The sequence below is a fragment of the Netta rufina genome (genome assembly GCF_964035555.1).
Source record: "Netta rufina genome assembly, chromosome: 3".
NCBI classification, from domain to species: domain Eukaryota; kingdom Metazoa; phylum Chordata; class Aves; order Anseriformes; family Anatidae; genus Netta; species Netta rufina.
In genome coordinates, this window is record NC_140125.1 from 46650168 (window position 1) to 46671815 (window position 21648).

A 21648-nucleotide genomic window follows, 5' to 3' on the forward strand; every position below is an offset into this window, starting at 1 on the left:
GTGACCCCTCACTTGCTTCCTAAGCTCCGTTCCAGGGGGATAACAGCTGTAGCCTTACTCCTTTTTCTCCATCTCACTAGTGCTGTTATTCCATACCTAAAACCAGAGAGCAGAACTCCATTCAGTACAGCTGATGGGTTCCTTTCACAGTTGACAGTGCATCGGGAATGACCCCATCCACGCGAGACAGAAGAGCGAGCCGTGATGGTGTGTCTCATTTTAATGTAAACTGTGAGGAAGTATTTCATTTGCTGCTCTGAAGCACTGGAATGCTGTTCAGACTCCTGCCTTCTACTGAGAAAACAGAAGGCAGCCTTGGCCTTTCAGAAGCGAGACATCCTAAATCAGGGGTCTGTTGACTTAGTTCTACTTACTTGCCTTGAGGAAACACATTGCCAAAACTATGTCTTGAAGTAGCTTTCCTAAGAAAGCCTGATTTATTTCTATGAGAGTCCACCATGGTTGGTAGCTGTTGTCAATTCTTGTTATTATCTTTGGAGCTAGAACATTATCAGCAGGTTTATGGCTTACTAATGCCATGTTGAGGATTGCTTATTTTATCTGGCAGTTGATATCTAAAAGAACGGTTTTAGGACAACGATATACATTTCAGCCTGAGGAACTCATTAATAATACTTTAATCCATGGGAGTCTTAGGTTTTATTTTGCTTTACTCTGCACTGGGAGATTTTTTTTCTTTATCTGTCCTCTCTGAACTTGCCGAGCACGAGTTCCAAATCCCAGAGACTGCAGAGATTCTGTCAAGTACTTCTGGTCGGGAGAGATGCACAGCATCACCAGCAGTTTGGCATCACCTCCTGGAAGCAGGAAAAAGCCCAAACATGGTCATTTATCTTGTTATTTTCAGTAAGTTATGCACCAGTAATGTACTGATGTACATAGTGACCAGCATAGGCTGCCAGTGCTTTTATGAAGCAGAAGACAACATGAAGAAGGCTACTGAAAACAGGCAACTCCTTAAAATGAAGCTTATGTCTACCAATATGATGCTTTTTTCAGTAGGATAAACACTTCGTAATTTGTAATATAGGTTTTTTTTTTTTCCCTTACAGCATCACCAGTTAGTCTGCGTGTATCTTAAGGTCTGGACACTTCATTAAGCTTTGTCAAATGATTGCGAATTCAGGATCTTCTTTGTGTGGCTTTTTTTTTTTTTTATCATGTTTGTGACAAAAAAGCAAAACAGATTTACTAAAAGTTCAAAGAATGATCAAGCAAACAAGGAAATCGCTACTCTCAACACTTCATGTAAACAGTGTCACCCAGGTCATGCACCAGACAGATGTGGTTAAAACCAGGCTCGGTGCCCCCCACACATCTTAGCTCCTGGACTTGTTTCTTTGGCTTTCCCCTTTCACAGGATGGACTCTAGCAGTAGGTGAAATTAGAAGTTCAAGCACAGTGCATAGTCTTTCAGAAACTCTGCAGAGCTATTACCTGAGTCACTGCCAAAGCTTTGAACTGGAGACTAAAAGCACGAGGGCTGATGCTTTCCGGCAGAAGAAGAATGGACTACCCCATGGACTGACAGCGATCCAACAGTACTGAGGGAATTCCACTTGCTTTAAAATTATTTCTGCACAGAGGAGGAGCTAGAGAGGAAGAGGTGACCCAGATACAAAGAGTCATAGTATAGCACCATGCATATGTTCTGGGGTCTCTCTCCTTTGTCCTACTGCTTCAGGGCCCAATATTAAGGAACGTGCAAATGCATGGCTGCACGCTGTAGTAGTAAAGACTGAAGCTTAACTTGAGAGTGTACACGACCTGAAACACCAGTGAGGTGCAATCATTACCCTTCACTATCCTGATAGAGATGTGATTATTCTAAATGCATTCATAAACTGAACCTTGGCAAACAGGAGGGCTTTGCCAAATTCAGAGCTCTCCCTGTACTCCCGGAGCTGTGCAGTCACACTGCACCTGCGAACAGAGGCGCACATAGGAGGAGTGTCACTGCACGATCCTCCTCTGGCTTTACACAACAAAGGAGGGGAAAAGACTGGGAAATTAAGTCTATGTTGTTAAACGAAAGCCAGAATACTTCCTTACCTACAGAGTCCTGGAGCAGATGTGTGAGTTTGCTGTTTCGGTAGGGGACGTGAGATCGTTGCTCCGCTATCGCTCCGAGGACGTCGGCCAGGGCGGACAGGCTGCGGTTAATGAAGGACGTCTCTCTCAGTGCTGCACCTGTCACTCCAGACATGCCTAACACGTGGAGAAAAAGGCAATGGTGAGAGCAAGTAAAGCTGCTTCGACTGTAATCTGTGAGAAATTCTGTTGCTGTATCACACACTTCAGACACGATGTTTTTAAACACAGATTCTGAGCCGTGACTTCCAGTCCACCCATGCCAAAGGCAAGATGCAGCGGTTGCTTACTGCAGGCCAGTCCACCCATGCCAAAGGCAAGATGCAGCGGTTGCTTACTGCAGAGTGCAAACCCATTGTGCAGCGTTTCTGCTCGTCTGAAGGAAGGTTAAAGAAGGTTCAGTGCCTGCAGATGGTTTGGAGTACCTCATGTTGAAGCTGATGCCTTCAGCTGTACAATGCATCTTGGCTCCGTATGTATCACAACAGGGAACTGAGAAAGTAGGAACACCGTAAGGTCGGACAAGACAGCACTGCTTTTGAAAACAGCAGGCCACGGCGCCTTGGGAGAGAAGGCTGGTGTGTTCCACCGTTTTCATAACAGCTAACTGCCCAGTCTGTAACTCTTAGGAGGAACAAGAGTGGCACTGACAGCATTACCTGCAGAAACAGAACTGTACAGCAGCCATACGTGTGAGAGGTTTATGCTCACCAAAGCCTGTGAGATGCTGTTCTTTACGGTATGATTTGTCATGGTTGGTCACGCAGGAAAACGATGTCCTTTTACCATCCACCCAGCATGGTGGTCTGTAACTATCTGCACTGACCTCAAACAGCGTCAGAAAGGGTGTTGTCTGCTCATCAAGTTGCACCAATTTACAAAGGCACTGCGATCTCAACTCATTGATCAGTCTGGATGAGCATCCAGTTAAGAGTAACTTCTCCTGTCCTTAACTCTACCATTTGGGGTAGAGAAACTTGCTATTAGCGTTTAGCAGCCTATTATTCAAATTCAGCCTTTCTTCAGGATAGTGGAAGAGCTACACATGGATCTGCAGTCATTTATCACTACCCAGAGCACAGGATCCATGCTAGGCAGAGCTGATGGTGGGGTCAGAAAGGGCTCAGGGTTTCTTTAACTGTCTTCTGTCCCGCCTCCAGCCACAGAGAGAGGCCAGGGATCTTGTTGCTCCTTCAGAGCAGCATTTTCCAAACTGGGAGAACAAGAGAGGTGTTCAAGAGACAAATGTGGAAAGGTATGGTTACGGCAAAAATAACCACAGAAGCCAGGGCAGAGGGCTGTAGAAATGGGGCAGGATGGGGCTGGAATGGTGGAGCCTCTTGGCAGAGAGGCACAGAGCAAAACCACTCGGCAAACCCTGCCACAGGGTGGACAATAATCTGAGATACATGTACAATGCATCTCAGACTAACTGTAGACTTGGGTCTCTGTCTACAGCTATCTCTAGGCTGAAGAGGGGCGCCTAAACAAGTAGCTGTCACTGTAAAGCAAAAACTGCAAATAGGTCAGGGGGGTACCCATTTAAACCACTCGTATCTGTGTTTGGTCAGATGAACTTCCCCAAAGCATTTAGCTGCTTTCAAACTGAGGCTGTTTGCTAGGAAGGGATGACTTAGCTTGGAACTGGTGTAAGGGCTCAGGACAGCTGTGGCACCAGCAAGCCAAAGCGCTGATGTACATCTTAAACGTGCGTGATGGCTGCTGTACTTCTGCTCACTTAGACTTGTCTACATTTAAAAAGAATTACAAGTTAATAGCTGCCCTCGCTTTCATCAGAGTAAGTCTGGCATCTTCAAATCTCCACCAGTGCAGCCGGTGGCAGAGGTTCATCTACCGCATGTGCTGGTCCACATCTAATACTGATGAGAGTGAGCCTGCCGAGCCCCAAACCAAGTAAATGTTTGTCCTGGTTGAACTGAGAGAAGAAAAACCCACACAACATTGCTCAATTACATGTTTACCAAACAATTTCCAGCACTGGGAGCAAATGGAAAAATAATGTATTATATTAGGCTTTTTTGTAGAACAAAAGTTTAACAGTGAGGAACAGCAAGAATTCTTGGCAGTAATGTAAAGGACTCTTTCATAATGCTAGTTCAGTTTTCAAAACATTATTTCTGGAATAGTGCATTTGGCTGCATGGCTTTTCTTGGTAAGAAAGCTTGTCCTTTAGGAAATAATCAAGTTTCTGAAATTATTGTGTGCCTAGAGGAAGGGGGAGGAAGAAAATGCTTTGAAGAAACAACAAAAGCAATATTATCTTTTCAACACTAACTTCCTTCAAGACTTTCTCTGCACTAAGGCAGAAAAATAGTGATATCAATTATTACAGACATTTGTAATATTTAAATAATTTCTGCACTTTAAACATTCCTGTACAAAGACATGGTAATTTTCAGAGTAGAAAAACAGGCCTAATAAAACCAATCTGCACCAGTAATATACTTATGATAGGGGAAACCGCCCTGGGCTTATTTCAGGCTTATGCAGCCAGCTTTTTGGTTAAACAGTATCAGCGTAAAACTGGAACAATCGGGCCTCAAAACTTTGTTATTTCAGGATCTGTGTTTAAACCACCCCTGCGTGAAGGCAGGGTAGCACATATTTCTACACGAGGAGCTCAATGTAAACGTTTTAATCCCCGTGTGGGAGGATCCATGCCCATCATTCCTAACAGCTTTGTCAGAAGCGGCCGCGTTTGCTTACCGACACACTCGCTGCCCGCCAGATCCACCAGCTGCAGTCTGGTTCTGACTTGCTTCGGTTTCTCAGTTGCTTCAAGCTGTGCTGGGGAAGAGGCTCTGGAAGAAGAGGTGGATCTATTCTCTCTTGTTTTTTGTGGATAGGTGCAGGAAAACTCTTTATTTAGTCTCTGACTGATTTGTTCATCTTCCCATGAAGTACCTGGTTAATGGAAAAAACAAATGAGAGCTTCGTATTGGCACTGGAAATTGAGATGGAGAAAAAAGTGGGGCATCAGTGGGGGAAGTACAATATCAGGCTGTTCTAACTAAAGCATTACATGAGTCAGAGTCAATGGCGTGGGCAAGCTGTAGAGCTTTTTCTATCTTAATTAAGGTTTTCCGTATCCAACAGATTGATAACAAGACTTGGTGTAGGTTGTATTGTATATAATATCCTCACTGTTTGCACTTCAACATGGAAAACAAGGAACAGGAGTCCAGTAAGGACTTTAAAGAGGCACTTTTTTTCATGTTTTAGACTGACTGCAAACAAAGTGTGATTTTGGATGCTTGGGAGCAGTAAGTTCTGAAATCTGTTTCTCAGCCTTTGAAACATTCTCTGCTGGTGCTCTGGGGGGAAGAAAAGAAAAAAGAAAAAAGTTCATCCTGCCTCTTCTGTTCTGTCTTTTGCTGTTGTTCCCTGTGGACCTCCTTCAGCCATCATAGCCCACTGCTGCATCTTCATATCCTTCCTCTTCCTTAGCAGCAGCATCTGGCTTCCTCTGTCTGCTGGGAAGGAGGAGGAAGACGGGTTCTCTGGAAAAGCTGCTGTGACATCAGCTTAGCAAGAACGTGTGCAAAATGGCTTTCCCTAAACAAGTTTTTTCTTCATTTTTTTTTTTTAATCATCCACACCCTTCTCTTTTGTGAAGAAAGATGTATAAGAAAAAAGGCGCACACTCTGCTATAGGTAATAGAGATAAGCGACTCTCTTGAAGACTTGAGCCTACTTGCAAAAGTAGAAAGTTCACAGCTGCAAAACTTGAATAAAGAGGAGACTGAACTGGGCTGTAGAGCTCTGTACCTCTCCAGCTCGCCTGTTGCTAATAGCCAGTGTAGCTGTTCACTCTGTAGACTGGGCAGCTGTGTTGGTTTACACAAAATAAATGGCTTCAGGACAACCAGTGTAAAAATAAGTGTTCTCAGTCCTCTCCAGTTTGAGATGAAGAAACAAACTATCTGCTCTCCTCAAACAATAGATATTACTGAAACAAAATGTAAGAAGACCTTCATCAAACGTGAGAAAGTGCTTGCTTGTCAACCTGGCTTTCAGTGCAGAACTCATCAGAGACTTTTTATTTAGTGACTGAGGTCTCCAGTTTTGAGATATTTGACAATTGCACCTGACTTGTAAACCAGGAATTGCTCCTTTTAAACAGACAGAATGCAGTGTCAAACAGCTACAGAGATCCATTTGCAATGCTGCTTTCCTCCCCTGTATTGCTCACCTTGCTCACCTTCACCCATGCACTGTAAGCTGAAAGCCTGAGTCTGCATTCACCACCGACTAGAGGTGTCTGTGGAGTTTTGTTGCCAGATGCAGTAGGGTGACAGCAATTAGAAAGGGCAAAGGGAAGCCTGGACTAGATGAGATGGCTGGTGTGCCAGTGGTGCGAACACTCTGTGTTTTGAACATCTCTATGATTGACAAGAATCTGGAACTGGGCAGAGCTAACATCTGGAACCATAGAGCTGCAGCATGTGAAGGAGCTGTGTCTTTTGGCAAGGGCCATAGGTAAGCCAGGGTACTGTTTGTTCTGTTTTGCTAATATTGTCGGTTTAATTTCCGATAGCAATCTAGGGGAAAAAATGTTAAATATTTTCCACTTTCTAAAACCATATTGTTGTTGCAGAGTATGAAGGAGACGGACCACAGCACTGGAAACAGAGTCTAATTACAACATAAGGAAAAGAAAACAAAGTTAATCCCCCAAAGCTGAAGTTATTCCTAAAGCAATAAACTGGTAAGTCTTGGTGTGGTAATGAAAAGTAGCAATACAGGTTTTGCCGCGCTAAATAGGACAGCTATGCTGTCTGCTCCTACCGTGGCCTGTTACTAACAGTTCAAGAGGTTCTGAATTTAATGGACATTTTTGCAAGGCAGCAGGTAAAAATAATTTTGTCACCAACAGCTTATGCTGAGCCCTAAAACATGTGGTTGGCTTCACCTCAAACTTTGCATGAAAATGCTAGGTTTGCGTGGATAATACGATACATCGTACAAAGGGACTTAACCACTCTATTTGAGCATCTATCTTACTGATACTATTTATTTTATTAGTTGTTTCATGATATAAAGCTTCAGGAACTCTGTAAGTCGAGAGATGTGAAGTTAAAAGTTTCTATGAAAGCTTCTAAGAAAACCATTAGCATTGAGAAATCAAACTGGTCAGTTATTTAAGAAGGTATTTAGAAGTTAAAGGACTGAGGGAATATATTAAGCACTGGAAAAAGGAAGAAAGACCACTATGAAAACGTCAAAGTCCACAGGCTGTTTTTCAAAAAGAACTGTCTCACAAAGTGTTTTAGTAACATCCTCCTTACCAAAGCTATCTCCAGAGACAACTGTGGTTATGGTCAGCGTAACAACCAGATGAGAACGAGAGGAATGAGCATGCACTAGCGTTGGGTGCCTGACTCGTAGCTGTAGGCCTTTGATAACCAGATGCAAAAATTCAGACGCATTTTCAACAGTCCTAGGAAGTAAAGGAACAAGCAGAAGGTTGAACTGATTCACAGTAAAAATGACATGAGAAAGCTGGTAACTCAGACTGGAATTTGAGCATTTCCACTTCTTGCTCTTCTAACTCCTTGTACTCTTCTTAATTCTGCCCCAGAACTAATCTCAGTTTTGAGCCACACAAGTAGCTGTGGTGTAGACCAGCAAAGTGTCAGAAATTTTTGTAGACCGTTTTATCTTATACTATCCATTTTATTTTCCAGTTGAAATACTGCAAATATGACCAATTGTAGGGAAGAAAACCTGACACAGAGAGCGAAATCAAATGATTAAGCAAAGTAAAAAAGACACTATGATTTTCCCCAGATTTTCAGTGTTAAAAACAAATGAGTCAAGATTGCCTACCTTCTTCTTTTGCTGCACTGCTTCCTTCAATAATCACTCAAGTTGCATCACATAAACATTAGTAGTTCTAGATGGGGATATAAATTATTATGACTGCACAGCACAGCCTGGTTACTGAATACTTTGAAACACACCAGATATAACACACCTTAATAACTCTCCTAAGAGGCTGCTTGCTACAGACCTGGTTCCACATCGCTGCAATCAGCAAAAGCAAGCATGTGATAAAAGGCAAGGCCTTCTTGCCTTTGATTTGGCTGTGAAAGTCACGCGGGGCACAAATATACTTTGTGATATGAAGAGCACTACTTGAAGAGTTCAAAGGAAAAAAAGAACTATAATCAGATAAAACAATTTGCTCTAAAAATAAAGCAAAGACATCTGAAGAAGAGAAAAACTCTTAGCTACACCATACCTACACACACTTAAAGCAGCTACTTAAAACCAGTGCCCTCTGTAAACCAGTGACGCTCTAAAATATGGCTGCAGGAGCTAAATGGCCACAGCAGCCTTCAGTCTACCAGTCCTATGCCATGTGTGCTGGCATCCCGTGCACTAGCTCTGCCCCTGTGCCCATGATGTCTCCCTGGTTCAGCTGAGCTGGCAGCAGCAGGGCAGCTGTGGCTCTAGTTCCTACCGTCAGAGAGGGCAGAGCCTCACACTGGGGGATCTGACTGGTGCCTCAAGTCCAAGGGGACAGGTCCTGCCTTCCTGAGTTCTGAGCTGCATCTTCCAGCGGCTGATCAGCCGGGACTGGATGCCTGGGGAGGTGAGCAGCCTTCACGAGGATGTACCAACAGGCAGTCGGCTTCTGCAAGCTCCTGTCGCTGTGCTCTGGCAAGTGGTCAGTGCTGCTGTGCTCCAAACAGTTTGCAGAAGATAAGCCTGGGGCATGCAGTCAGTGCTGGGCACCTACTAGGAAAACACGATTGACTTTGGGGCTGAGCAGCATCCCCAGCACAGTGCTGCGTGCCTGTCACAGCAGCTTCTCAGCAGGAGTGATGGTAAAAAAAAAAAAAAAAGCCTCTGCTGCTTTGTCACTCTGTGTACCCCCTGTTCCTGAACCAGATCCTACAGCTCTGTTGTGGTTAGGTTAAAAATTTGATGCTGAATGTTCTCCAAAGTCAACCAATTCATAAAAGAAGAAAGAGACTGAGGTTTTTGTCATTCGGTAGGATGTCCGTGTTAACAGGAAGGAGACTACTGTACTTTAATGGACACACGGAGAAGCCAGTGAGACCCAGCAGGCCAATATATTCTAGATGAAATATTATCACAAATGAGGGTGTGTTTTTATTCAAAGCACCATCTGTTTACTTGAGATTTCAGGCAGCTGGGTGGCTTCATTCAATGGTTCCCTTACTTTGTTTGGCTTTGCCCTTTCTTATTAACCTTTCTGTGTAATTATTGATATAGCTTGTTTATCAATTGGACTTTTTGCTGCTTGCATTGTAATTGAGATACAAGTCCATATTCTTATTTATATATGCATTAGAACTGAGTATTTACCAAGTGATTGGGATGTGTTCTTAAGAGATGCTTATCTCAAGGCTCCAGGTTCTTTTTTCATAAATTAAAATTTAGAGAAATAAACACTGCAGCCATTTCATGAAATAGAAGGTGAAATGAAACCTCTCTGCTGATTCTAGTTCCCATCTCTGTGGCACAAATCCAGCGATGCCTCTCCCTTCTCCAAAGCTTAGGAAAGAGAACCTTTCTCTTCTCTATGCACCTGCTAACTATACAAAGCTTCCCTTGGGAAAGAAAATGGGTAGGATACTTTCAGGAATGAGTTCAGGACAGCATCTTGAAATGCCATAACTAAAAATTATTTGGAGCTTCTGGCAAAGCAGGAAAAAGTATTCCACTTCCATCATACCCAATCTATGTGCACCCATTTGCATTTCCCAAGTTGTACAGTTCCTTCCTTCTCTAGTCAAATGTGCAAGGTTAGCTGCTTCAAGAAGGATTCGGCACACACAGGTTGGGCTCCACACAAATCACTTCTGAAGGAGTTTTTCTTTTTCTTTTCATGTTAACAGAAAAGAGACTACTCTGTACTTTACTGGACATATGGAGAAGCCAGTGAGAGTGTATTTTTATCAAGGCTTTATGACAGTATCATGAACCCAGTGGACAAACAACAACTAGTCTGCTTATGTGGCTTAAGTCCCACAAGATAAAAATACTGCCCTCGGTTATTTCTACTGAACATGCATTTTGTTTTAACTCAGGCAGGGAAAATGCTTCTCATATCTGACTTCCAGTTCCTCCTGGAAAAGTAGGGATTAGACTGTGACAAGTATTATGATAGAGAAGTAAAGAAAAAAATCTTGTTTCCCTCAGAAATATAGAATGCTGCAAAACTGTGCTTAACATTTCAATAAGGCAAGATGCTTAATACAAATTTATCTGCCCAAAAACCAACATTTTTCTTTAAAGTTGCTAGACCTCCATGTCGTGCACAAGCAGAAATGTTCCTTGTGGAATCTGTTCATGTTCTGGGCGCTCACAGTGAGATGTTCAGTAGCTTACTTACACTGGGTAGCATCTGGTACCACTCTGGTGCCACAAGTGCTGCTTGTCAACACTTGTTTTTATTAAAGTTGATTTAATAATAGCATAAACAGTGCCCCTGTTACTAAAATAAAGCATCTGAAACAGACTTACTCTTGTTAATATATGAATTGTTATCAACATGGTATTTTCATCATTTAATTAGTTAAGGTGTGTTATATATAACAAGAATTATATATTTGCTTTGTATGCTACACACATGTAACATCAAGAGCCATTCCTACATACACTAGGACAAGCTTTTGTAATGCTCAGGACATACAAGGAAACAATACAAGTAGAGCTGTAGCCTTAATCACTTCAGGTCTCCCTCCAAGGCCACAAGACATAAGTAAGAATCAATCTTACCACATGCCTGAATGCTGGGAAGGTTCAAATGCCAGCATCTCAATTCCCACTTTAATGTCTCCAATTACAAAAGCAGAATACTAGACAGTGCAAGATGGGTATTTATATTAAAAGATGACTTTAAATGATCTTTCGAAAGTATTTTTAAACCCAATTTGTGTAGAGAAAGCTAACTTTACAGCTGCTTTAAAACCTAAAAAAAAAAAAAAAAAAGTACATCCATTTCCACTATAATCTAAAATTTATCATTTAGTAAGACCAAAGGGAAAGTGCTTTGTGATTGGGTCATTCCTTCTTTTCCTACAGCTGACAAGACACCCTATGAAATTTCAGCAGCAATGAAGTATACGGCTCTCTTCAGATATTCTGAGCGTAAGGACCCCAAACTCATTATACTGATAATGCTCAGAGAATTTTGACATTTGCAGTCTTGTAGACAGTGAGAACCACCCAGTTTTTTCTTTTCCATATGGTAAGAACTCATTGTTTAGAAGCAATGCCTGACATTTAAAATGGAATTTTATGACAGCTGTGCATCACACAGACACTGCATCATGATCAGATGATAAAGATCAAATTGTGCACTCACTCGTATGTAAGCAATGGAACGTTGCTCTTTCCTTCTCTGGTTGTGACAACATCACGTTTGACGCCAAATACTTTTCCACAACTGTCTTTGGCCAGAAGATCAAAAATTTCATTATTATACACTTCTACAACAGAAACCTCAACCCAGTAACTTCCTGGTGGCTTTTCTGAAATAAGTCTGGAGAATAAAAATAGGAAAAAACAACAAATGAAGAAAGCTAAAGTCAAACCTCAAGTGGACGATCTGTTTATAAAGAACTGTTCTTTAATTGTAATCTAATTAACAATCTGATAAAAGTGCTTATTAAATATCCACAGTCATGACTTTGCCTCACCCACATGCTAATGTTCAGCTGAAAAATCAGACTATACAGTTAAATTATACATGAAGCACTAAGTAAACATTCATTTTCCAAACAGCTGTGCCAGCTTAAATTGTTTTTCTCTACTAACCCCACACTCTCCTCTAAATTTTTCATACCATTGCTCTGCTGGAGGTTACTGCATTCAGAGCTCAAGGTATGATAAACTCTGCCAGAGTGCAGGCAATGAGCAGAGAGAGATGCTAAACTGCCCAGCTAGATCTGTAATGGGCTATCTGTCCAAAAGCTCAGAAAATTCATAAATTAATTAAGGGATTTTTTTATTCAGGAGAGTACTTACAGTTAGATACAATTGTTCTGGTGCAAATTTGGCTCTTTTGATTTAGCTTACACTCTTCTCCAAAAGAAACAGGCTTAGCTGAAAAAACCTCTAATGACTCTTCTATTATAATGTAGCAGCACATCAGTTCAAATCACACACTAGGTTCAACTAAAAAATCTAGTTTTCTAGAGAAAACAGATAGTGGTTAAAAACTCCACTACAATTCTTGGGGACTGGGTTCTATCCTGGATCCTTTTCATCTATTCCAACTGTCAATTTTCACAAAACTTCTAAGAACTTAATTATCGTTTGGATTTGCACAACTATGGTTGAATCCTATTCAAAAGTTAAAGGAGTCTGAAAGACAGATGGGCAGATGTACACAGTGAAATTGCATAGCCTTATTTTCTTAGAAAAACAGACTAAGCTAGAGACTAGAAAAGAGTTGTATTTCAAATATGGATTGGCAGTCAGAGATGCTATAAATATTAACAGTTGTGAAACTGGTATCTGTAAAAATAAATACATTACAAACATTTTTTCATCCTTTCTATAATGTTTAAGGTGAAAGGTCCATAAGCAAGTCTTTACTTAGGTTGCTATTACCAGGTTAGTGTTACCTGAACACTTCTTGGGTAGCTCGAGGAATAATTCCAAGTTCTGATTCATCTTCCAAGGCAAATGCAAAGTTCTCTTCTAACTGTGGTCCCAACATCGTGTATGTCTTTCCACTCCCAGTCTGCCCATAAGCCATAATACACACATTGTACCTGAAAATCAAAAGGGCCTTCATTTATTTTACCATTACCAAATGTGTGTGTAAGCTACCAAGTTAAAACCCAAACAAATTGGGAACAGTAACTGAAATAAATATAATAAACATACTGCCCCTGCAGCTTTTTTTCTGGCTATCTAAAAATATGACAGAAATTAAAGTACTGCTCATAACATCTCCTATACGTGTTTTTATTTTTTAAGCACATCTGAAGGGCAGGGAACTGACAAAAACAGGGATGCTTATCTTGGGATGATTGATGATGTTAGACCTCCTGTCTGCCCAACTTCCAGTTCGTGCACTGCTCAGCTTCTTGTTTATCAGCTCCTGAACCGCTGCGGTTTACAGTGCAGTGTTTTAAAGTAAACCATCACTGGGTTTGATTTGTCTTACGGTGCTGTGCTGCAAACCGCAGCACTAATGTCTTAACAGCTGGGAACAGTAAACTCTTCAGCTCTCACAGTTGTTTCAGGAAGGCTCTTCGGTCAGAGCCCTCAGCCACTGGGAAAGGCCAGACAGCCCTAGCAGTAAGAGGCACACATTTTAAACCAAAGATCAAAAAAGAATGAACATGAAGGCTACTCTGCAATAACGGTGGGAGGAACTGCTCTGACACGGACTTGTAGAAGGTGAAAATGTGCAATGTCACTGCAGAGGTACAGGCACCTGTGAAACACAATTCATCATCTTCTGGAGTAGACATGTGAACTCTGAAAATGTTTTTCTATACTGGAAAAAACAAATCGACAGATATACTTACAGACATTTCAGAGCCTTGAGGTTGGGTGTGGAGGGCTGTGAGAGTGGCATCTGAATTTAGATATAGGAATCCTATCCCCAAAGTGTGTTTCTAAGGTAATTGGATCAAACATCAGAAGCAAAACAAGTGGGCAGATATGCTGTGTCCAGCCACAGTACTACTCCATAGCGAGGAGCAAGGCTGCCCTGTGCAGCTGAGGATTGGTCCCTGCTTGGCTGTGCCTACTCTGCAGCAGCTGCCAGCACCTTGGTGTTGAACACAGACCTGTGCCAGCAAAAACTATTGGAAGACGTGCAGTTATGCTGACAGGACTGCTCCTTCACTGGACTATCTATCTTGTTTGTTCCGAGACATAACATTAGCAGGCTCTCCACGCACTAGGAGTGCTCTGCAGTATGCTGAAATTTCTGCTTGACTAGAGTTGCAGAAATGGGCTTGGTCCTTGTTTGGCAGAGGTAAAATTTTATTGCTTAAGCTCTAGCTTCACTGTGGGCAGACCTGAGCAGCTGCTTTTGGTTATCCGACGCTTCTCCTCTTATCAAAAATGTTGTTTCAAGCACATACCAACAAATTTCAATGAGCATCTAATCTAATTGTGTTAAATTTATGGTTTTAGGTCATCAAATATTTATATTGCCACTGCAGAGAAATATGTTTGCAGTTTTTTTTTTTTTCTTTTTAATATATATATACATTAAATATGCCTAGAAGCAATTCTTTTTTGAGGATTACTTAGAAAGCTTTCTTTCGTTAGAAAGAAATGTGGGCAACACAGCAAATACCTGCATACCCCTTCTAGGGAACAAAGTCAAAGTTGCAGGCAGTGAACCTACGATAACATCTCCCCACATCTTCAGGATGTAGAGTATAAAGTAGAAGTCTAATCACAGGTATGGTGAGGTAAAGGAGAGAACTATAATTGAAAATCAAGAGCGGTTTAGCAAAATAAAATGTGCTAGAAATTAGAGTTGTAAATCTGAAACAAGGGATTTCCCTAAGTATTTACTGTTGACGTAACTCTCATTGCATTTATATCACTGGAAAAGTTTCCAGAAATTTTGGTAGTCTCTGGCTAGGCTAACAACAAGCGATTTTCAGAGTTCCCTCCCCTTATAGCACACTGGCTGGCCAAGTCATAGTTTCTTGAGACTTCCAGTCTCTCTTCAAATTCAGAAAGAGATCTTTGAAACTAAAAAGGGAGCCAGAAGCTTGCAAGTAGATGTATTCCTTAGGAAAAACAGAATAGCTTTTTTTTTTTTCAGAAGTCTCTGAGCTTTCATACAGTCCACTGTTTAAATTTCCCTTAATTGCTTTTTGTTAGAAAGTATGCGTGTTGGTCAAAGGAGTTCTGACGATATATAGATGGTATGGTCAAAAGCTAGGTAGACAGGTACTTGTAACCTTGAAGAAAAAGATGCAAATCAGAAATAAAGCCATTGATAACCTCTCCACCAAAGCCAAAAGAGTATTTCAGCAAGCCCAAATGAACTTTCACTTGGGTGATTCAACAAAAGGAGAAGCAGCAACAGAAGACTGATTGACATTTATCTAGTTTACTTTCCTGATGTTCTGCTTTCAGCATAGCAGCTTCAAATAGAGCACGAAGCCACTTGTATCGTCAGGCTTCTAATTAGAAAATTTCAGGTTACGATTCACCTGTGTGCCCCAACGTTTCTCTTTTTCCACTCCATTAGTTATGTTATTGTTTAAAAAAAGATTTTATTGTCAAATTAGAATATCAATATCTTCGTAATATTCCTCTCCTGAGAAGACTGGGGCTGTTCACTATAGGGGATTTAGCACTAGGAGGAAAGTTATCACTATTAAAGGAAATCAAAAGAGTATAAATGTATTATTCCTTAAAATAAATAAATAAGGTTGATTTTTCAATGTTGTAAAGAAAGGAAATATTTTCTTAGTCCCATGCTGGACCTGTATTGCTAACTGTAAACTTTGAAGCCTGCTGACCTTCATTTGTTTTGCGTATGGAACAATCTTTTCTCCCTGTGTATTTATACTGAAAAATGAATCGATTAATTAAAAAAGAAAAATAAAGAAAAACAGTGGAACGCTCCTTTAAGTTGTTACAGATCACTTTGGAGACCAGATTAAAACAATCAGGAGCAGCAAAGAAGTTCAAGGTTCAGACCAAGTACGTCTGTTTCACATTTGTGATGGGAAGGCTGCTCAGAAACGTGGCTCATGTGCACAGCCTCTCCTTCCCTGAAAATCTGCTTCTGTTTAAATGACACTTCTGGAAGAACAAGACAGCTCTTTTGTTTTCAATAACAGAACATTTCCTAAATTAATATAAAAATCCTAACTTTTAGGGCAGGATTCTTTCAGCGTGCCAGTTAGAAAGTTGGAAGTCCAGCAGATCAAGGTACAGATCGGGAATGTCCGAATACACATAGGCAACATATTGAGCCAAAGCAAACTTACTTTCATTGCAAAAGGAAAGGTTAGAGAAAGAAAACAGCGGTTATAAGGACTTCTGCAAAATCCTTCAGCCTCGTGGTCCCTAGATTGCTCAACTGTGGCAACTGTGGTTACTTATCCTTGGTAAAATAGACAAGTGCCTTATGGGCTATACAGGACTCCCCTTGCCCCAGACAGCCCTTAAGGGTCCTGCTGTGGCATGTATAAAGGGTTATCAGGGGTTTTCCAATATCCACAGTATCCTGATAGGCATCTGCTAGGCGGCTTTTAAATATCAGTAAGAAAAGGAGAGACTTGGAAACTCCAGTGTGCAGGCTGCCAGGAGCAAGGATTGCCACTGTTCAGCTGTGCCACTGTGGATGGAAAGGGGCTGGCTGCCTTGCCCTCTTCAGGGGACAGCAGGTCCATGACAGGTCTACAACAAATACCAGTGGTATTGGAGCAGGGGTGAGAAGAGAGAGAAAGAAAGGTTAGAAAGGAAGTTTTGTTTAAATCTTAGTTCAAACCTTAAGGCACTTCAACGCTCCTTTTGGATAATAGCTTGAATCTGCTCTGGTATAAATGAAAAAAAAAAGTCACACTTAATGAACTTCAGTGCCTAAAAGTAATTACACATATTTGTTGTTTTTTGTAGCTGATCACTAGTGTATTCAAACCAGAATTCTGCTTTAACCCAAATGCCCACAGGGTGTTAGAACTACAGCTGAGGACGCTCAATTTTGGTTCAACCAAGAAGTGATTGTACAGCCTCCCATGGCTTGTGCTATGTAAAACAACAGAACAGATGATCACAGAGTGTCCCAGCAGGCATTTTATGTATAAATGTACTTCTGGAAAAGATGTATATAAAAGATGTATATATTATACTGTGTATGTAACTGAAAAACATTTATAGAACATAATCTACCAAAACACAGCAAAGAAAAAAAGATAGCATCTTCCATCAGAAGTACTTTTTTTCCAAATTTGTCTTCTGTGCTAAACTTTGTGAACAGTGATTTCAATGTTTATATAGAGAAACAACATTCACTCTGTTCAGTAGGAAAAAGACAGGAAAATGGAACTGCAAAGTCACAGAACTTGACTGGACAGCCACTACTAAGTAATTCTTTTTAATTGATGGGTTTCGGTAGACAATGACCCTTTAGCTTTCTTACTCCCACCTTTAAACTTACCCATCCAGGAGAGATGTTAGCAAAGGGGCCACGTCTGCAAATACTGTGTCTTGAGATTCAAAAGCACTGTAAACTCTGAGGAGCAAAGTACAACGATTAACTGAAGAAAAAGAAATACATGTTGTCATAATACAGGATAACAGATTAGGGAAAATGTAGGCCTACGATATAAAGCTTGTGACCTGCTGGCATTTCTATGACAACAGCACTTACAGATTGGGTTTTAGAAGACTTATTTAGCTTGGCAGTATGAAGCTGGCATATCAAACCTGCTTACTGCTGCTCCAAACCTGACTTCCTATGCCAGGAAATTAAAAGGTAATGAGGAAGAGCTGAGCTGCCATGGGAGTCACCACTTTGTTCAGTAGAGGGAAAAAAGCTGTGCATTGACAAGTCCCAAGGGTTGTGTAAGAATGTCCAACATGCCTATGGTCCATTACAGAACACAACCTTGGAGCAGGAGAGGGGCCAGGATTCACCAAAGAACTTTTTTGTGATGCAGTCCAGGGGACTGGAAAGGAGACCTTCAAGCTTCTCTCCTGCTTTGTTTTGGAGCATCTGCTGCCTGCACTGGAGGGAATGATTTACAGGCGTACACTTGTGGTGCTCTGAGCTAGTCTTAATCCTTTTGTCAGCCTCTCTGGCAGACAGAGTCTTTTCCAGGCAGTACAGATCCATCTTTCTTTCTCCCACATACCAGACTATGAGATATCCCTGCTGCCTGCGTCTCCTTTGTGTCACACTAAGGAAGCAAGTGGTCAGGTTGTGCTCCTCCTTTAGATGTGAAAAAAGATGCACAGAGGCTGCAAATCTGCCCTGGGACTTGTCTCAGAAAAGTCAGTAGCAGAGCAGAAATCGGAGGCTCCTGAGGTCAAGTTTAACATTGAAACCACCTTTGTGGGCAGCACCATCTTCAAGTATTTCCATCCATACCCCTGCTGAACGACCTTTTCTGAGATAAACATTTCTCACCATGATAACCAGAGGGATGACTTTCTTTTATGTCGTGATGTGGATTTCAGACTAATTTTTAAAGTGAATGAAAGACAATTTAACTGACTTATTCCACCTGTTAGAAAAGAGCAGTGACAGTGTAACCCTTGGGCCAAAACAATGTCTAAAACAACTACGTATGTGTTTTCAAATTCAAGAAAAAATAAGGTAAGAGAGGGCTGTACAAATAATTTTTTCCACTAACCCTTTCAAATATAACTTCATACAACATAAAGCCAAGACCTGAAAATAAGAAATCATCAAAGGCAGGAAATTCTGATCACAAAACATGGGTATCCTAACTCATTCATTGTTTCTCTAGCACATCAAAAAGTAACTTCCCCAAGACTAAAGCCTGCAACAAGTGCTGTTTATGGAAGATGGGCAGAATCTGAAACATGAATACCATAACCACCACTTCAGAATTTGAGGTATGAATCTTTACATTTGGAAAAAAGCATCCTTTTCTGGTATCTTTCTGGTGTGGATCTTTTTTGTTTGTTTGTTTGTTTGGTTTGGTTTAGTTTGATTAGCTCTCTTTTCCAATAAGTGGTGTGTGTTTTCTATAGATTATAGTAAAATGACTAACTAGAAACAGGAATTTTGGTAGCAGCAAGTATTATAAAACGTAGTTACTTCCCTGTGTGCATACTATCCTAGTACACCTCACTAATACATGATATTAAGAGCTTAACTTCATGAAGAACACAGTTTGTTTTTTTAGCATTTACTCAAGTCTCCTTGTATGTTTGACCAGGATCTGGCCACTACAGTCTGGAGCCTACACAAACATAGATTTCATTTTCATGTTCTCCACAAATAAGACTGTACAGAGGGATCACTGATAAACAGATACAGAATTAGACCCAAACCACTTAGTTCAGCATTTTGTCTCTGACAATGGCTAGGGGAAGAAACAAGAAACACCATGGTGGCTGGAGACAGAATAATTAATCTCTGTCTCATCTTAATCCTTAATAGCTGTAAACTGCTCTCAAAGCTGAAATATGAGTTGAATGTCTGCTGAAAAAAAAATACTATTAGCATTAGCATTCAAGTCATTATTTTTTTTTTGCATCTTGCTGAATTCTTGGCCTGGCATAACATCCTGTGGCAAAGCGTTCCACAGTCTAATTGTAAGTTGTATGAAAATGTACTCTCTTTAATCAGGAAATGAGCACTTTTCTGGCCTGACGGTCGAATACTGCTTGTCTTGCCATTCCGCTGACGTGCTGTCATACTAAACTGAGAAACCAACAAATATGCAGAGATGTGGCACAGTTCTTACTGGGACGACACAAGCGCTGAATAAATACTCCATCCTTGCTTTGCATGCATACATGCACATGCTTCAATAAGCTTTACACATCAAATCTTCCAGGTCAATATAAAAGCAAAAACTTTCCCAAACTCTTTTCTCTGCTTCATTTATCATCTGCAATCAGCAAAACATTCATTAGCACTAACTCCTGAATTTTAACCAACTAGGGCTCAAACTCAATTTATGTTGAAATTGTATTTTTTTTTTCTTAACACATCAAAACATCTCCCTCAGAGCTACTAGGTTAAAAAACAAAACCAAAAACAAACAACAACAAAAACAACCACCAAATTTAAAACATATTTAGGAGATAAGAACATTCAAAAATTCTTCAGTTGCTCTTGGCAGGTTTTGCTGTCTATTAGAGCACACATTGCAACCAACCACAACCAGAGCTAGAACTAACCATTTTTTGTGGTCTTGTTTGCACTGCAGAGCAGTACAGACATAGCTAACTATGCCAGGTTCAGGTACTGGTAGCAGCTCAAAAGGAAAGGCATGGGGCTCCATGTTACAATAACTCCTCCAAATATTTACTCAACTTCCTAAAGCCATTTTAGTGCCACTACTTTAGCTGCTGTGCTTCAAATGCTACCAGTACCCAAATGAAGCAGTTTAAATTTGGCTTGAACTAGTTTATGCTACACTGTAATCACAGCACTGGCTAAAGCATGGACACACAATTAGCTATCCCAGACCATGAAAGATATAGCAAATCCAGAGAATCTGTTTCTATAAGCTCAGTTATTTTTACCAGAATGATGACAGATTTGTCCCTGTGTAGTGATTAATGTTAATTTTACCTTGAAAATTTTGAGCTTCTTTTTATTTTGCTAACTGATTCACCAATAAAATTATAAAAGCATAACATGCTGAAAGCTGGAATTTTCTTCCTGAGCTGAAATCAAATATTTTGACATTTATTAGTTCCATAAAACATTGCTAAAAAAATAAACATTTTTGAGTTCATAAGAACCATATGCTCTTCTGTTTATAAAAAAAGAGCTGTGCTGGGACACTGAAAAAACATTCCCCAAGAACTGCATTCTTTGGGGGATTTACATTTTTTTAACCCTTTTCCTGGTTATCAGGATATACACCACATGTCCAGAGCCACAGCAGCTCTGGCATCCTGTCTCGATAACATTGTTGCTCTATAGAGCTGAATTCCAGCATTATTCTGCATTTATTTCAGCTAGTATGGCTGTGTTAGGTATAGCTAGAGGGTGAAAGGAATTACTTCAAGTAGCTTAGCAAACGCAAGAGGTGCCGTATACCTTGAGAGATCACATATGCCCTGTATCAAGGGAGTCCTGTAACCTATGGGGTGAGTAAAGGTTCCCCAAGATTTGCATTATCTCAGGAATTTTCAGTCATTTGGTGACCTACAAAATAGCAGTCCCCAATCTTCATGAGCAGAAAAAAGCAGCATCTTAGAAAGACACCACAAAGGAAGGGTGAAAAAATGACAACGTTTAGCCAACTGACAGCAGTTTGGGCTGAAACAGGCTCAGAATTTAAGATTAGACCAGGACAAATAATTCAAGTTGGATACAGTCGACTTTAAATCAACTTTGCCTTCAGCAAAGAAGCATGAGATTGTGCTCATGTGTCCTGTTTCCACAGGGTTTTGAAGCATGGTCCAGAGGAGAAGACTTACTGTTTGAGTTATTGCAACGTACAGACATAGTGCAGAAAAGCAAAATTTCTATTTGAAAAAACGGCATGGAGTAAAATTTTGTATTTTTTGCTTTACAAAGATCTCATATTAATTTAAGTCTTCATTCCTGTTTTCAGAGGTTCCGGTTAGCTCCATTCTGAAAGAACCTGAGGCACCTTCCAGCCTGACTCCCTGCTGCTTCTGTTTTGTGAGCTGAATCCCCAGTGTCTAGTATGGCACAAACACCAATGAAAACTCTTATCGCAGCTGGTGTATTCAAAATCTCTCACACCTATATGGGTTCTTTGGCATCTAACAGGGAAAGTAACCACATCATAGCCTTTCTCTCAGAGGAGCACTGATTTACATGCCACCACTCTATCCAGTTGTCTATTTCCAGCCTAC

The 21648-nt window shown here is 40.8% G+C and overlaps 1 protein-coding gene across 1 annotated transcript in view; it reads right to left on the reverse strand.

Moving 5' to 3' along the window:
* Positions 1-660: 660 nt before the first annotated feature.
* Positions 661-21648, reverse strand: part of KIF25 (kinesin family member 25) — a gene marked incomplete at both ends in the record, with an annotated part of 40504 nt that continues 19516 nt past the window's right edge. Inside the window, 7 exons of the mRNA XM_084284352.1 lie at positions 661-818; positions 2074-2229; positions 4840-5037; positions 7422-7573; positions 11477-11653; positions 12741-12890; positions 17270-17344. Coding sequence (XP_084140478.1) covers positions 661-818; positions 2074-2229; positions 4840-5037; positions 7422-7573; positions 11477-11653; positions 12741-12890; positions 17270-17344 — 1066 coding nt within the window. The remainder of the gene's footprint in view (positions 819-2073; positions 2230-4839; positions 5038-7421; positions 7574-11476; positions 11654-12740; positions 12891-17269; positions 17345-21648) is intronic.